The 19,015-nt window shown below is 43.6% G+C and overlaps 1 protein-coding gene across 1 annotated transcript; it reads left to right on the forward strand.

Annotated features, from left to right (window-relative positions):
• Nucleotides 1–4,922: 4,922 nt before the first annotated feature.
• LOC308089669 (leucine-rich repeat-containing protein 4C-like) lies at nucleotides 4,923–9,403 on the forward strand (the record flags this gene model as incomplete). The annotated part of the gene is made up of 3 exons (XM_080434526.1): nucleotides 4,923–5,213; nucleotides 7,109–8,038; nucleotides 8,693–9,403. 3 exons carry the CDS (start codon nucleotides 4,923–4,925, stop codon nucleotides 9,401–9,403), a joined length of 1,932 nt encoding a protein of 643 aa, XP_080290652.1.
• Nucleotides 9,404–19,015: the final 9,612 nt, after the last annotated feature.

Here is a 19,015-nt window from a genome sequence, read left to right on the forward strand (position 1 = left end):
ATTTATACGTCTTTTTAAACATGAGTGACAGGAGAAATAATATGCACTTATTATCGCACCTATACATTATAATGGTGTCTGGCTGCTAACAGCCTACATAGCTACCCTGAATAGCATAGCATTCGCCCACATGCTATCATCATACATGAAAGGACGGTTAATATGGATATTGTTGACGTCGTCGGACAGAGATATTCATTTATAAAATAAAGACAGGGGGTAAAAATGGAGATACAAGATCATTTTTTTGTTTTATTCCAATGCCAATCTACAAGCTATTTGATTTGGATCTGCTACTTTTGATGCTTTTGTGCAGTGGTGTAAAGTAACTAAGTACATATACTCAAGTATTGTACTTAAGTGCAATTTTGAGGTACTTTTACTTTACTGGAGTATTTCCAATTATCAGTACTTTTACTTCTACTCCGCTACGTATCAGAGGCAAATATTGTACTTTTACTCCACTACAATTATTTGAAAACTTTAGTTACTACTGTAGTTACTTTGCAGATATAAATTATTACATTATAAAACATACATTTACCACTTTAGCCTTATTTTATACATAGGCTATTTGAAAATAGCCCATCTACAAGCGTCGATTGTTGACGATCTACATGTGTCACAACGCGTCGCATCGCGACACGTTGTGAGCTTGTAGATCTGCTATTTTCAAACATTTTAGTATGTTTACTTTCGGTTCTTAGGGTACACTTTGATACTAATACTTTTGTACTTATACTCAAGTACATTTTGAATTCCGGACTCTTACTTCTAATGGAGTACTTCATTGCAGTATTGATACTATTACTTAAGTAAAACATTTGAGTACTTTTTCCACCACTGGAGACTGTAGTGTGAAGGATAAAGGAGGAGTGTGCAGCTCAACGTTAAATTGGCTTTTATTTGTATCTGTCAAGAAAAACGTGTGCTTCGGAAAATGGTATATACATCTTCATCAGACCAACATGTACCCTTCAACACCTTGTTTATCCACACAATGACTGGCTATCACACATTTATAATTTGTTGCATCTGTAGAAAATCACACATTTCTAATTTGTTGCATCTGTAGAAAATATGTAATACGAAAATACAAAAATAAAGATGTTATATGCTTTTGGTGCCTCATGTGTAAAATCAATGCTGAAATCAAATCAAATAAGTACATACTGTATTATTTATACAGCGTTCTCAGGGGCCCACGGTTAAGGTTTTGAAGAGGCAGGTGATCTGTATGCGTTTGAGGCGTCTACTCTGTATCGATTTGGAGCAGAATGTGTAGTAGAGTGAGCCTATGCCTAACATCTCACTCTCTGCCGTTTCAGGCATTCTGTTGCCTCAGCAGAAGATGTTTGTTTTTTTTACCACTAGCCGTGTGTTGTGTTGTGTTGAGACTATAGCTCTGGTCCACAGCGCTAAGGAGTTCTCTGTAGCGCTATGGTACCGTTGTCCGAACAGCCTCTCGTCTTTAAAAAACTAAATAAATACTACTTTCGCTACTAAATAAATACACTTTCGCTACTCACCAAAACAAAGACGGTTTTAAGATGTTGAAAGCCTGCTTTCTTTAGTGGGAACACTCGGATCCCCCCACCTCACGTCTAAAATACACGTTTTGATCAAAATGTAAAAGATCCACCGGATGGAGAAACAAATATTGTGTTACTCCCCGGCACCCTCTACAGATTTGTCAATAGTAAACATTCCATTGACCGGATCTGTAGGGGGCGCAGGGGAGTAACAAAAAACTTTTTTTTCATCCGGTGGATTATTTAACATTTTGGTCAAAAAGTGTATTTTAGGCGTGAGGTGGGGGGCTAAGGGTGTACGCGCAACGGCTCAAAACTACCATACAGCGTTAAGGAGAACTCCTTCTAGCGCTATGGACGAGCTATGTTGAGACATATTCCTATAGGAACTGTCTTTGAAAGGCAATCGCGCACCGAAGACTGACATCGCTGCCGCTAGAGGTCGCTATATCCCCCCTGGGTCACAGGTTATTTTTTGTATTGGAATTCCCAATGGCAAATCTTAGATCGTGTCACATGAACTGCGATTTTACTCATATGGATATGAAGCATCAACTGTAAAAGTGTACTGTAAAAAAAAAAAAAAAAAAAGTGGCCTAATGCATATCAAACGGAGGGTCCTTGAAAGGGTTGATAATCTAACTTTCCCAGTTCTACCCCGGATTTGAACCCAGGTCTCCTTTTAAAATAAAATCACATTTTATTCACAAAACAAACGTACGTAATACAGCTTTAAAGCACACAGGGTGTTAGTTTTCCTCTTAAGTTGGAGTAAAAAGTAAAAAGTACTGACAATGCTGCTTTGAACACAATGGTGTGTAGAATACAAGAACATGAATCACAGATTCACCTTGAATCATTATTCATAAGGAGACAAAAAATAAGTCAATAAAAGCTGTTATTCAATGTGAATAGGAATGTGAATGTGAATATCTATCAGCAGGTAATAATAATAAAAGTATTACCACTGTGTGCGTGCGTGCGTGCGCATGTTAAGGTATTACATCCAGTTACAAGTGATACAAATGCGAGTATGAGCAAAACAAATGTGTTCAGTGGATATTGATTGGCAGATGTACAGTAACTACCATTAATCATGGTTCAGGCACACAATCTGTAGAACACGTCTCATACTTTGTTCTCTGGCAATATTTAGTTTGTATAAACCACGGGGCCACATCATCTATTCTGTGGTGGACAGTACATAAGTGCAGTACTTAAAGCGACACTATGTAACTTATTCTTAATGAATAAAATGAGTATGTTAATACATTATCATTTATACCAGTGGTTTTCAACCCTTTTCATGTCAAGCCCCATTATTTATTGGGCATTTGAGCCTGCACGGACCACCGCTTGTTGAGATTTAGCCCCTCAGACCCATAACGTCAAGTATTTTGTTGTCGTTGGACACGATTTGCTGTATTGATGTTGGTACCAATAGAGATAACAGGGAAACGTTGATCAAAAATAACAATCCTTCTACATTCTCTAATTGTGAAGACTTCTAGTAAATTATGTAATGCAGATGTTTAACAATAATTTAACTCTTGAGTAAAATGCGTAAAATGAAACATGAAACCAAATGGACCCGTAAGGGTCCATTTGGTTTCATTTTACGCTCTCAAGAGTTAAGCATCATAATTGGTCCATTTGGTTACCAACTCTCCATCATTTAGCTGGGGACATGCACCTGGAACCCCCCTCAAGGACCACTTGGTGGTCCCCGGACCACTGGTTGAGAACCACTGATTTATACAATTTAAGGTGGTTGTATATTTGTCTCCCTGCTCTTTCATTATGGTACAAATGTCAGCACTTGCGCAGGAAACCCGGGTTCAAATCCGGGTAGAATAGTCAAGTTACATAGTACGGCCTTAAAGGGATACTTCACTTTAGGGCCGGGGACACATTTAAAAAAAATATTAAAAATAAATGAAAAAAGTTATGGAAAATTCATGGCCCCCTCACGCATTAGAGTGTCCTACTAATGTGTGAGGGGGCCATGAATTTTCCATAACTTTTTTCATTTATTTTTAATATTTTTTTTAAATGTGTCCCCGGCCCGAAAGTGAAGTATCCCTTTAAAGGAGTAGTTCACCCAAAAAATGACTTATTTTATATCAATTGCACGCCCCATGAAGCCTTGAATTCATGGATTTATTTTTGTTTTTGTCGCATTCCTAAGCCAACAATTTGTGTGTATATCCGGTAGGAGACACAAAGAATCTACTTCGTGTCTCCTATCGGATACGTTAGTCGGTAGGAGACGGGAATCAAATTATTAGCTTAGGAATGCAACAAAAACAAAAACAAATCCATGAATTCAAGGCTTCATGTGCAATTGATAGAAAATAAGTAATTTTTTTCGGTGAACGTACTCCATCTGGTCATTCATGTTTATGTCCGGTGGGGACACATCTGTGAAAAAAGTTTCATCTGCAACACAACTTCTTACATTATGTAGAGGTCCTTGGCCTCCGGAAAACCATTGAAAATCCAATAATTGCCTCTCCACCGTCACAGGGCCAGGGCGCCCTCGCCTCCGTGTGTGATGATTACTGCCTAATAACACCTCTCCTCCTCCGTCTTTGTTCAATTCTGTTCTTTTCCTCAAGAATCACCACAGAATGCATATCTTTAGCCCGAACCGGAGAACAGGTTATGAATGACGCACAACACCTGTTGTTCCCGAATGTTCCTACGCGACAATATTACACCTCTCGTAACACTCTTCTTCTCTTGTGATGCAGAGAAGCAGTGGTGTAAAGTAACTAAGTACATTGTGCTCAAGTACTGTACTTAAGTACAATGTTGAGGTATTTGTACTCGCCTGGAGTATTTCCAATTTTCAGAATCTCAGAGGCAAATATTGTACTTTTACTCCACTACAATTATTTGAAAACTTTAGTTACTGGTTACTTTGCAGATATACATTTTTACATTATAAAACATACATTAACCACTTTAGCCCTATTTTATACCTAGGGTATTTGAAAATAGCCGATCTACAAGCTCACAACACGTCGCATCGCGGCGCGTTGTGAGCTTGTATATCTGCTATTTTCAAACACTTCAGTACTTTTACTTTTGGTACTATAAGTACATTTTAATACCAATACTTGTGTACTTTTACTCAAGTAAATTTTGAATTCCGGACTTTTTACTAACAGAGTAACAGAGTACCTCTACATTGCGGTATTGATACTTTTACTTAAGTAAAGCATTTGAGTACTTTTTCACACCACTGCAGAGAAGACAACGGCTATGGAACTATGAATGTGTGATTATTAGAAAGTAATCACATTACTGATTACTGCCCATACTAAGACCTCTTCTTCTTCTCTTCTTCTTGTGCTGCAGAGAAGAAAACAGCAGATGGAACTATGAATGCCGGACACCATGATCTCCTCCTCCTCCCTCCAGCTCCGGCGCCAGACAATGAGAGGTCCTCCTAGGCTGAAGGGGGCGCTGCTGTCCAACCCCCTGTGCGCCGCGCTGCTGCTGGCCCTGCAGATCCTGGCGGTGGCGGGCCTGGTGCGGGCTCAGACGTGCCCGTCCGTCTGCTCCTGCAGCAACCAGTTCAGCAAGGTGATCTGCACCCGCCGCGGCCTGAGGGACGTCCCCGACGGCATCTCCACCAACACCCGCTACCTGAACCTCCAGGACAACCTCATCCAGGTCAGTATTAACCTCGCGGAAACCCATGCCTTTTTTGTTTTGTTACAAAAGAATAAAAGTCTGGGGGAACCATGCAGGAACGGTGGTTTCGGAGTGGGAGTGAACCTTGTTATGTCCTAACCAATCAGAGTGCAGAGGGGCGTCGCTCTAAATTTGGTGACGTCAGCGTGTTCCGTGCACAGGCTGGGGGGGGGGAGGCGGGGACATAGATCGGTGAAGCAATAGGAAGCGGCGCTGGAATCCAACCGCCTGGGTTTGGATCCGCCCTTCAAGACCATCGATCTTTCAGGCTAGGTCAGTAATAACCACGTGTTGATTTAGTCGACTAAAACTATGACGAAAAATGTTCGTCGACTACCTTTTTTCACCGACGATAACTAAATAAAACCCAAATAAAAACTAAGCTATGATGGCTAAAACTAAGACTAAATATATTGGCAATTTCGTCAACAAATAAAAACTAGACTTAAGTGTCAGTGAGGGATCTAGTGGAGAAGAGATCCAGTACTAAAAGTCATTTTATGTTTGGTTGCGCTCGGGTGTTGCACTCTGAAAATAGTAGATCTACAAGCTCACAACGCGTCGCGCTGCGACGCGTTGTGAGCTTGTAGATCTACTATTTTCAGCATGCAACCAAGAGTAAAATTATCCATTGCGACGCCATCAACACCCGCCAAAATACATTTTAGTCGACAAAATCAACTGTAGATTTAGTCAACTCTAATCTTATGATATTTAGTCGACTAAAACTAGACAAAAACTAAAACATTTCAAATGACTAAAATATGACTAAAACTAAATGGAATTTCATTCATAAGACTATGACTAAAACTAAATCAAAATGTACTGTCAAAATCAACACTGGTATTAACCACGTGGTGGAAGAAGTACTCAGATATTTGACTTAAAGGTGTCATGACACCCCAAAAAACTGAAGAGAATCAGAATCAGATCAGGTTTATTGTCACATCACAGTAAAGAAGTGGGTGAAATTATTTTTCGTACATAGTTCCCATCGTAACGTTATTTCCATAGAAAGAAGAGGGGGAGGAAGAAGAGGGGGGGGGGGGCAAGTGGGAGAGGAGATCAAACAAGAGAACAAAAAAAACAAAACCATACAAGTTATCTACACTAGACCATACCCGGTGAAGGGCGCAGACGAAAGTAGTTGCAAACTTGGGGTTATTGCACGTCCTGTAGCGCGGTCCCCCCGCGGGTCCCCCAGTGGCACCCCCCGCGGTCACCCCTCCCCACGGGCAGAACCCCCCCCCCCCCCCCCACGGGCAACCCCCCACAAACACCCCCGTCGCGGAACCCCCCGGGTCCCGTCGCAAACACACACACACACGCAACGTTTAGCGCGAGTCGTCTCGTGCGCGCACACGCACACAGAGCCAGCGTGTGCAGGGTGTGCCTGCGCACACACACACACAGGCAACAGTGTGTCGCGGCTAGATTGGATGCGACGCATGCGCAGTTTGATCGGGCACAGACGAAGACACGACCCAAGACGCATGTGCAGTTTGATCGGGCACAGACGACCCAAGACAGACAGACAGACAGAGGTTACTCAAATTATAGGAGGATATTTACACCAGTATCTACATATTTACACTAATGCCTGAGATAAGATATGAAAGAGGTGCGTGGGCATAGCAGCAATGTATACTGTGCATGATATACTTATGGGTGTTAGTTAAGGTGCTTAGAAAAAAAAGCACAATAAAAGACAAAAGTCAGTGCGTTATACATGGGATTAAGTGCGTGTCGACCACATAATCCACATAAGGTAGACTGACACTGGTATAATCCGCAAGTATACTTTGAACATTCAGTGTATTTTCTTTTTTTTTTGTGAGTAGTGACAAATAAAACTTCTTGATTCTTGATTGCAGGTCATTAAGGTGGACAGCTTCAAACACCTGCGGCATCTGGAGATCCTGCAGCTCAGCAAGAACCACATCCGCAACATCGAGATCGGCGCCTTCAACGGCCTGGCCAGCCTCAACACCCTGGAGCTCTTCGACAACCGACTCACCACCATCCCCAACGGGGCGTTCGAGTACCTGTCCAAGCTGAAGGAGCTCTGGCTCCGGAACAACCCCATCGAGAGCATCCCGTCCTACGCCTTCAGCCGGGTGCCCTCGTTGAGGCGGCTGGACCTCGGCGAGCTCAAGCGTCTGACCTACATCTCCGATGGAGCTTTCAAGGACCTGAGCAACCTGCGCTACCTTAACCTGGGCATGTGCAACCTCAAGGAGATCCCCAACATCTTGCCTTTGGTGCGGCTCGAGGAGCTGGAGATGTCGGGGAACCAGCTCTCCGTCATCCAGCCCAACGCCTTCACGGGACTGGGGAACCTCCAGAAGCTCTGGATGATGCACGCCCAGATCCAGGCCATCGAGAGGAACTCCTTCGACGACCTGCAGTCGCTGGTGGAGCTCAACCTGGCCCACAACAACCTCACGCTGCTGCCGCACGACCTCTTCACGCCGCTGCACCGCCTGGAGAGGGTCCACCTCCACCACAACCCCTGGAGCTGCAACTGTGACATCCTGTGGCTCAGCTGGTGGCTGAAGGAGACGGTGCCGGCCAACACCAGCTGCTGCGCCCGCTGCCACGGCCCCGCCGGCTTCAAGGGCCGCTACATCGGCGAGCTGGACCACAGCTACTTCCAGTGCGACGTGCCCGTCATCGTGGAGCCGCCCGCCGACCTGAACGTCACCGAGGGCATGGCGGCGGAGCTCAAGTGCCGCACCAGCTCGCTGACGTCCATCAGCTGGCTGACGCCCAACGGCTCGTTGGTGACGCACGGCGCCTACAAGGTACGCGTCAAGGGGAAAATGCGTTCTATCACGCAGCCACTATTTTGTGGAATGCCCTTCCTCCTCCCAGCCCTAAAGTCCCTAAATTCTCTTGCAAGATTTTAAAAGGACCTCGAATCATGGCTCCATCTTAACACCAACTGGTCCGTAAAGACCTTTGCAGACAGGGTGCGATTGGTCAATCAGTTTTTACCGTATGCAAAAAGACGCAGCAGTCAAATTGGGTTCGATTGGAAAAAAATAACGCACCACCACATTGCCGCATGGCAAATTCGGAGCCGGTGTGCATGAGGTCATAGAGAACCATGTGTTCTTTTAAAACATTATATGGTCTTCTTTTCCTTGCGAAAAATCGCACCCTGTCTGCAAAGGCCTTTAGACCCCTACCCCGGATAGCCCCCTCTTATTTGGATTCTTCTCTCAGGGCACCTTTCTTGTCCTACATGTATTGCTGTATATATAAGGATCAAATATGTTTCTTGGTTGTATGTGCAGTGTGCTTGTGTGTTGTTATATGTCTCAAGGTGGATCACAATGGAAACAAGCTTTGGCTTTTTTGTACAGTCCATGTTGGCTTTTATTAATGAATGTCACTGTAGTGACGTGTTTTAAATTGCCAATAAAGTATTCTATCTATCTATCTGTCTATCTAAGGTGCGCCTGTCAGTGCTCAACGACGGCACGCTCAACTTCACCAGCGTCTCCATGCAGGACACGGGCACCTACACGTGCATGGTGAGCAACACGGCGGGCAACATCTCCGCCTCGGCCGTGCTGAACGTCACCTCGGTGGAGAACAGCGGCGTCACCTACTTCACCACCGTCACCGTGGAGACCATCGAGTCGCCGGGGGGCGGCGGCGACGTCGACGGCCAGACCCCGCCGCTCCCGCCGTTCGGCTGGGCGTCCTCCTCCACCACCAGGGGCCCGCCGCTCTCCACCAGGACCACGGAGCGGACCTACACCGTCCCCGTGCTGGACCTGGACGGCGAGGGCGCCCTCAACGGGCTGGACGAGGTCATGAAGACGACCAAGATCATCATCGGCTGCTTCGTGGCCATCACGCTCATGGCCGCCGTGCTCCTGGTGATCTTCTACAAGATGCGGAAGCAGCACAACCAGCAGGACCCCGACGGGCCCGCCTCCTCCATGGAGGTCATCACCGTGGAGGAGGAGCTGGCGGGCGTGGCGGCCATGGAGAGGCACCTGTCGCTGCCGCCGATGGAGCACTACAACCACTACAACACGTACAAGAGCACGTACCACCACGCCCCCATGCTGGGCACCATACACAGCTCGGCCACGCAGGAACCTTTACTGATCCAGGCCTGCTCCAAAGACAACGTGCAGGAGACCCAGATCTGATTCGGAATCGGGACGAAAAATATCGATTTTTTTTTTAGTGGTTTCACAGTGGGAGTACAATGGACCACGTGGGGAAGATGAACCACTGCGATGTGTCTCCGCGAAGTACTAATGCTTAAATGTACGCTCCGTGTCGCGCGGCTAAAACAGCCGATCTACAAGCTTGCGTCGCGCGTTGCAAGCTTGTGGGTCGGCTGTTTTTGCCGCACGACGCCGTGGTACGATGAAGCCTAAATCGGGCTCGAAAAACAAGTTTTGTCTCCTTTCGGATCTTTGCGAGAGAACAAACTGACATGAACTCCCAGAGAGACGACGCGGCCGATCCATTCAGCGCTGGGAACGGGGGGACAACAAGCATACGCTAATTTCAACAAGTGTCTTTACGAAAACAAAGATTATTTATTGAAAAAGTATGTCTAGTGACTAAATGAAGAAAAACAATTGTGTGATAGCTTTTTTTAAGCTCCTCTTATTTCCTCTTTCTGTGTGACGCTGAACAAGGGAAAGAATGGTTTAGCTGCTAGTGACGTATAGGGAACATCAACCCCATGCCAAACAGTTACTTGAAGAAAACCAACATCGATGCAAGGCTACATTTTATAAATCGATTGTAAATGAAAAAAAAATATCACACTTTGGTTTCTTTTTTACTTTCGAGGGCATTGCTTTATTGGGATGGTCACATATCAGCATGCTGAGAGATCAGACAAGGTAAAAGGTGCAGTATTAACATATTGTCCGGTTCACAACCCCGACATTTAAGACCTGACATTGAATACACAACCATGAGAAGTCCATGTTTCGTAGGTTCGTAGGTGCCCATCCACTTATTACACCTGCGGCGCAGCCCGAAGAAAGAGAAAAGAAAGAGAAGAGAGAAAAACATAGTACCAGACATAGAAGACTAGACTAGGACAACAAAGAGCTCCGTCACGCTGTCTCTCACAATGTTTACCGTCGTTTCAGCCAAGTTATTTGTGCCAATAACACGGAGGACACGACGTCTGAGCACGGCAACGGTTAGGTCTGAACCTCGCCCGGTGTCAATAAGAGCAGTCTGGACATGACATCCAAAGCGCTCCTCCACTCAAAAACCCTTTCTGCAGATACAGCCTTTTAGCTTGCTTCTTCCACCCCCCCCCCCCCCCTCCTCCCAACCGCTCCCCAACAACACCCATACATTCCCCGCTAATTAAGATGAAGTCTCGCTCTGCAACCCCTTCGCTCTGCCCATTCGTCGCTCAATCTCTTTCCAATCCCTCTTCCTCGCAGCTCTCTCTCTCTCTCTCTCTCTCTCCGCTCCTTCCACCGAGCGGCTGTCCCGTCGTTCACGCCCGTCTCGCGGACATCGCTCAACTCCTCGCCACGTCTCATTTATCTTGCTCTACTCCGTGGGTGCACGCCGCCAGACGCCACCTCGCATTATTTCTCTTTTTTCTTTTTTCTTCAGGAAACCAGAAAAGAGCAAAGCGTACGGGCTCCGCTCGGCGAGCCTCCCCCCCCGATAGGCCAGTAATGATCAGCGTCTCGCCCCAGCGTGGCGGTACCTCCATTTCACCCCCAGGGTCACACACGAGCACGGTCGCTAATGCTCCATCTGTGAACACAGATAAAGACACAAATGAGGCTCCTTTGTAATGTCGCATGACCCTGCCAAGCCCCCGCTAACGGAGCGGGGAGGCCAAGCACACGCTGGAGGAAAACGGCCAGCCAAGCCTCCACACATAATACAAGAAGAAAAAAAAGGCAAAGATGGGTTGTAAGCTCATTAAACTGTATCAGAGGTTCATTTACAGACTAACAGACGGTGGTGGAGATGTACTACAATGTGTTACTTAAGTAAAAGTAGAAGTTACTGCAAAGTAGGAAAACATCAACATTTTACTTGGGTAAAAGTGAAAAAAGAATATTGGCATCAAAATATACACAAAGTATCAGAATGTTTCCATGTTCCTATAAGGTTAGTCAAAGGTTTTCAAAATTAGTCAAAATATTTTGAAATTAGATGATCTACAAGCATGCAATGCATTGCAAATCTTGAGCTTGTAGATCGGCTATTTTCGTATGGATGAAGTATAAAAGCCATAAATTGGTTAATTTATGTTTTGTAATTCAATAATCTAAAATCCACAAAGTAACCAGTAATCAAGGTTTTTAAATAATTGTAGTGGAGTAAAAAGTACAATTATTTGCCTGCACTGAAAAATGGACATACTCAAGTAAAGTGTAAATATATACCTCACAATTATTGTACTTAAAGGAGAGTTCCGGTCATTTTAGGTTGTATGTTTGATGTGTCGCTAATCACTCACCAACATACAAAGGAACGTTGAATACTTCCAGATCTGCCCCTGTTGTCCATTCTGCAGACCCCTTGCAGCGGCATAATGGGAGAGTGTGTAAGAGTGAAAATCGCCTATTTCAACAAATGCAAAGTCTGTTTTTTTTTCTCCTAGTACTCATCGTGGAGTCTCATGAAACTCAAACATGCGCTGAATGTCCCTCATGAGCTACCGCTAATGCAGAAAGACATGACGCTGGTTGCTCGTTTCTCTCACAGAACCTGGCGTCTGTGAGAGAAACGAGCAACCAGCGTCATGTCGTGGTGAGTGATTAGCGACACATCAAACATACAACCTAAAATGACCGGAACTCTCCTTTAAGTGCAGTACTTTCCACCACTGATAACCAGAAACGGCAGGAGACTTTTCCACTCTCCGTCCCCTTAGGCAACCGCAATGTACGGACACTCAAATAATGTACTTAAAGCTGCACTGGGTAACATTCCTCTTCTACCCCCGGATTTGAACCCGGTTGCCTGCAGAAGTTTTTATTTTTATTTTAACATTGAGCTAATAGAGCCTGCCTGCTTAACACATTGATTGCCAAGATCGCATTGATGCGTTTTTTGGAAAATTCTGTTTGGGATTTTCAGAAAAACAGCTGTAACTCAATTTCCTTTTTTTTTGCATTGAAAACCACTAGTTTTCAGGGGGCCGAAGCCCCAAAATGGCGGATCGCGGTTGGAACGTTGTCGTTCCTATGGATACACAGATCCCTCCGCTAACCCACAGGGACCATTTTGTTTGTGTATTTGGGACACAATGTCGGTTCCACAGCGTTTCAAATATCATCAGATTGAGGTAATTATACGCTGGCAAGGGGATAGAAAACTATGTTTAATGTCTTGGCAATCAATGTGTTAATCTTGGCAGGATTAAAAATAGAACTCTGCAGCACACTGTGATTTTTCTAAAGCTTCCAATCAAGGCTTTATTGATTGACGTTCCGGCACACAGTCTTCTTCAGAAATGATCAGCAATCAACACAACAACACTCCTCATATAGTACCGCCTCAGACTAACCACCAATCAGAGCTGGGCTGCGTTGGTCACACCAGACCCATAGAGAGAGAGAGTTATGACATGCTTTGATCTCGCTGCAAAGCGGGCCGCTATGGGCTGTAGTTCCAAAACATTGTAACTTCCTCATGGAGATAGACAGAGCATTTCCGCATTCCATTCTCACAATGGGAGTCAACGCTAGTGTCGTCCCTCTCATATTAAAAGGGATTCTAGGCAACTTCAGAGATCAAAAAAAGAAAAAAACTGTTGTCAAACACCGCCCCTCCACTCCCCCCTTCTCATCAGCAGTTTGTTTCCCCGACCACCAGGGGGTGACGCAGGGGGGACTTCTGAACGGGCCATGCCAACAATAGGTTGCTTTATTCGGATACAATGCGTGTCACTGCCCGCCCCTGCCTGTTCTCTGAATTTTAATCTTTAAATAGGCTCTGTCATGATTAATTGACCACATATATGAAGTTAAACAACTAAATTCTATCCAAACGCTATCTTAAAAGTAAATTCCGTGCCTCAAAAAAAGAAGTTTGAGAGCGTTTTAAAGTTTTAAAACCGAAAGTAAAAACACAGCAAAGAAAACAATGGCTGCCGTTCCATTTTTGTCGGCTGCACTCGGTTCCATTCGGTTTCACTCGAACTCGCCGGACGTGCACGGATGCGCACGGACGTGCACGTGCGTGTGTTTCATTTACGTCCCGGATACCCGGATGTCAAAACACAAATAGTAGGTAAAATATGGATTTCAGAAAGAGGACTGTGTTTCAATACAGGAAAACACCCCAGCATCATTATGTAGTGGCTGATAGAGGGGGAAAAAAATGCAAAATAAATATATATAAATATTTTTTAATTTTGGCTTAAAGTAATACTAGGTAACGTTTTCAACAAAAAAGTTAAATTGTATATCTTTTGTGAGTGGCAAAAGTTTCACAACATCCACTCCATGAATTTCACCCCCGGAAGCCTTTTATTTATATATTTTCTATTGAACGCTGTCGGGGGGGACTTTCCCGGGAAAATGACGTCATCTGGCCGGAAAACGGAGGCGGAAATGCACTGGTTTCCTGTTTGGCCAGGAACTACCGCAACGGTTTCCTGTTTGGCCAGGAACTACCGCGCTAATAACAAAAAGGAACCTCACGCTGATTTTAAGAGAATGTAAGATTGGAAGATCGAAAAAGAACAGAAATAGAAAGCACAGCTCATGGTAACTAATGCTCCACTGGCTAAGAGAAACGATCCGCAGATAGTATAAAACAATTAAAAGAACGCTTTTTGAAACGCTTCCGGCTTCCGGTGAAAACAAATGGAATTCTGGGTAATCGAGGACTACGGAAATTGTATGCAGTGACGGTAGTGACCAGCAGAGGTTTCTAAAAATCGTTATTTGTGAATCTGCATTGTACAACTTTAAAGTTACCTAGAATCCCTCTAAGATCACGATGGGTCACACATCGTGATCTTAACAGTGTCTAATAGTAGAGATCCAAAATGCCTCCCTCCTCAGAAGTAGTGTGTTGATGTCACCTCCTCTGGGGGTCAATTTGACCTTTTCAATGCCAATATACTTTAACGATGAAATGCGATGTTTGGCTGCTGCAAAATGAACAGCCACTTAGGTTCCTGAAGTCTTTAGTTCCGATATCACTTATTATTTTTTATCCTGTTGGTCCTCTTGCACCTGCCGTCCAGCGGATGTGCCAGTTTTATGTTTTTTTTTTCTTCTTATGAATTGAATTTGTGTCAGATCCATGTGTCTAGGTGAGACATAACCTTTAATTGACACGATCTAATATCTCAATAGAAGAGCAGGGAGACAAAATACAACCACCCCAATTGTATAAGTTATGTTGTATTACATCCATTAAGACCGGGAAAGCATCTGTGTCATTTTAGATGTCTTTGGCTATTCAAAAATAGCAGATATATAAGCTCATAGTGCTATGAGCTTGTAGCTCTGCTATTTATTTTCATAAAATAATGCTTTTTAGCTCAAATCTAAAATGACACAGATGATCCCGGCCTTAATGGGTTAACATACCCTACCATACAGATTGATCAAAATTACATTATATTCATTAAATAAAAGTTACATAGTGCCGCTTTAAGTAAAGTACTCAAGTAAACATACTCTCCACCAACTGGTAGAAGGCCTTTGATACGGAAGCAAAAAAAAAAAAAAAAAAACACTGACACTGACACACATCTCTCATCAAAGCTCCGACACTTTGATGCCTCCTCACTCACATCGCCGAATCGAAAAAAATGTCCGCTGCTGTTTCTCCTCGGGGTCTGGGGGCCCGCACGCCCCTGTCCACGTGTTTTTTTTTTTTTCATTTAGATGTTCAAAGACGGAAAGCATTAAGCGAGGAGGGGGGGGGGGGGGGGGGCGTGGGGAGGCATAACCCTACAGCGGTCATGAGGTGTGTTCAAACAAAGATATTGCCGATATGAAGGAGAGAGGGGAGAGAAAGAGGGATAGATAAGCAATAGAGAGGGGGGGGGGGGGTAGAAAATAGCCGCCAGCCAGTCGTCATGGAAACAGTGACCTTGCGCTGTGCCTGTGGCAAAGTGAGGAGAGGTGGATACGGTCCGATGTCGGGCCGAAACCTTGTATGTCCCAATCTGTTACTCTTCAGGAAATGGACTTTTTTTTTTTTAAGAAGAAGAATAATGGATCCAATGTAGTCGTTACTTAAGAGTATTTATAGTCTTATAGTCACTAGCTCTTGGTTAATACGTTTCACTGGTTCAATACTTGTAAGAAAAGTCTGCTTGCCGGCACACTGAACCACTTTCACTTTCGACGTTTTCCTTTGGAAATAGCGGAGATATAGCCGATCGACGAGCTCACAGCTCCTAGATAGGCTATTTTCGCAACTTTTGTGTGACACTGTAAGTAGGGCGTTGATTTCTAGAAAAAATTAAATAAAAAACATTCCAAAGTTGAAATATGGAGATACAAGGTTTCTGTCCGTCAGCGACAATGTTATTGCCCTTGGGCTAGGGGTCGCTATGAAACACCCCTCTGAAAAAAAAACGTTGAATTCTGGGTAAGAACGGTAGAATTCCGGTACGGAAATACCGGCATTTTGCCGGAAGAACAGCCCAAGGAAATGACGTTGACGCGTTATGAATCTGTTTACATTCTCTGTGAATGAAGCGAGTGTTGTGATTGGTAGAAAAAATATATTTTCCGGGGAAACGCGTACAACTTAAGTTCCGCCCCTATAGACACTCTCTGCTTTAGGTCGTAGGGAGGGGACAATATGAAAATGATACGTCACAATTATTGTGGATTTCTTTTGTGATTAACGATATTATCGCGATAATCAAAATATGCTTAAAATGCTACTTTTATTAAACCAATTCTGGGGGGAACGTTTGCCAAAAATAACAGATCTACAAGCTCACAAAGCGTTGCAAGCTTGTAGATCTGCTATTTTTGACGAATCGATTTGCGTAGAGTGAAATAAGAGCGTACCAAATGCGCTCTTTACAGGTCCGTTTTAACAAGTACCGAGGGTTTAAGTGGTACTGAATTTGCAGCTCAACAACAGCTAATTCATCCCAGTGTATGGCGGAGGACAATTCCACGATAAATTCAAATCTCTACGATACGATTATTGTGAGCGGATTTTTTAATCGTGATAAACGATAATAAAGATATCGTCCTGCCCCTATTAGGTCGTGACCAGGCTTTTTCTCTTCGCGGACGAGTAAGCCTGGGAAACGAGGCTAGGTGTGTCGCCAGTCTCTGCACGGCTTGTTGCGTCACCCTTATACGCTTGGCTGCGACCGTCGTGTCGTGTCCTGCACGGGCAACAGCCTGTGAACGAGCTCGCGTTCGCCAGCTTGTAGATCTAGCAATTTTCCAGGCGTGACGCCAGGCTTGCAACCAAGCATGTAACGTTGCTGTCGGGCTAGAAACCTCTCCATATTTTAACTGTTCGTGTTTTATCGAAAAGTTATGCCCAACTTGACCATACTACAGCGTCACACAAAATGATCAAAAGTAGCAGATCCACAAGCTTGTTTTGAGCTTGTGGATCTGCTACTTTTGCTATTTTTGAATTTGAATCCTGAAAAGTCTAACAGTTTTGGACAATGCGAGGATTCCACCCGACAGAGACGATAAAGGGTTTACACGCATTTACAGTGGTGGAAGAAGTACACAGATCTTACAAGTATCAATAATACAACAATGTAAAAAATACGCTGTTACATGTAAAAGGCCTGTATTCAGAATGTTACTTCAGCAAATGCACAAAAGCATCCTACTTTCTGTACTACATCACAATATACTTACATTACCAATGTAAAATTACCAATATTTGGTGTGTAGACAAACAAAAAAAAGTTGTAACTCTATGACAGTGGTTCTCAACCAGTGGTCCAGGGACCACCAGTGGTCCTTGAGGGGGTTCCAGGTGGTCCCCAGCTAAATGATGGAGAGTTGGTAATCAAATGGACCCGTATTAGATAGATCTTTAACTCTTGAGAGCGTAAAATGAAACCAAATGGACCCGTAAGGGTCCATTTGGTTTCATTCTACGCTCTCAAGAGTTAAATTATTGTTAAACATCTGCATTACTTAATTAAATAATTTTTATTTTGATCAACGTGTGCCTGTCATCTCTCCTATGGTACCAACATCGATACAGAATGGAATTGTGGACAAAATCTTATCCAACGATAACAAAATATTGTACGTTTTGGGTCTGAGAGGCTAAATATCATCAAACGGTGGTTCCGTGGCTCAAATGCTGAATAAATAATGGACCTTGATATGAAAAGTGTTGAAAACCACTGACAAAAGAGGGTTACGCATTATCAACAGCCGACATTTGTGACCATGCATACATTTTTTGGGTGAACCATTCTTTCCCTTTCCTTCTGCTGACTTCATTTTAATGTCCAATACCTTTTAAATGCTTTTGGTGGCTTAATGACTCAATGTTGACGCAGGCTAAAGTAAAAAAAAAAGAAAAAAAGAAGAACAAAAAAAAGGAAAAAAACAGGAAAACAAAACACACCAACAAAAAAAGGCCATGGAAGTTTTTTTCTATTTTATACGAGTGGATATGAGTTACAGGGTTGAGGGTTATTTGGTATGAATGATAGAGCCAGACCGACGTTATCGGTTCGGCCGATATATATATATCGACCATTATTTGACTTTTTTGACGGCATTGTTATCCTCAATTATGCAGCCGATGATGTGGCCGTATTTTTACTCACTTTCAACCTGTCGTCCCCTATTTGTGGGCATGTCATTATAGCCCAAAAAAAATTGCAAAAAATTGCCGATGTACAAGCTCACAAAACGCTTGTACATCGGCTATTTTGGAATTTTCTAGATTTTGAAAAACTTGAATCAAAGTTTTTTTCAAATTGATTAAAATGTATTTTCCACTTTTAGACGACGTGTCGGTCAAATCATCGGTAATAATCGGTGGCCTGGGGACTCGGCAAAAAATCGGCAACGGACCCAGAAAGGTGTGATCGGTCGGGCTCTAGAATGATGCATCTCTCTATCTGTGTTCGGTTGAACATGCAGCTGAATATTAACGCCGGATGATTTTTTTTGTTTATTTATTTTTTAAGCCAGATTGAAATTAAAAGGACTAAAATGTTTTGACAATGTTGGACTCGCTCAAACCAGCAAGAACGAGTTGGATTTATTTTTATTTTTATTTTTTTTGGGTGCAAATCCTGAAGCCAAGGTGATCGACGTTCTTTCTTTTTGTGTCAATTCTGCCAACTGTCTGTGTTGGGGGAGGGGTGGGGATGGAGGGGCGATAGAAGGTGGGCGTTCTCTCTCATTTTCGGAGAGATAACGATCCTCTATAAACGGTAAAACATTTCTACGAAAAATATTTTCCAAAAAAGAAAACATCATGCAAAAAATCTTTTCAGATTCCATAATTTTACATGTTGCTTCAATTGTAAGAAAAAAAAAGAAAAAAGAAGACGAATAAGAGACTGTGCTTGTAAGGAAAGTCAAAACGTTAATTTCTCTGTGGGAGGACGTTCACATAATTGAGTACCAGAGATTGTAGTTCATAATGTACATGAATACAAAATAAAAAAAATGCAGATTTTACAATATATTTCATGGCAGATTACGTCTGTCGTGCCTTTGTCACACCTGTGTTTGTCCGTCACGTGGATGTGAACGGAACTGAAAACATACAGTAACTATGGTTTTATGAGTTCACAGAAGGAGTACAAGGAAAGATCCGAACAT

The sequence above is a fragment of the Gymnoscopelus braueri genome (genome assembly GCF_963280865.1).
Source record: "Gymnoscopelus braueri genome assembly, chromosome: 1".
Taxonomy (NCBI): domain Eukaryota; kingdom Metazoa; phylum Chordata; class Actinopteri; order Myctophiformes; family Myctophidae; genus Gymnoscopelus; species Gymnoscopelus braueri.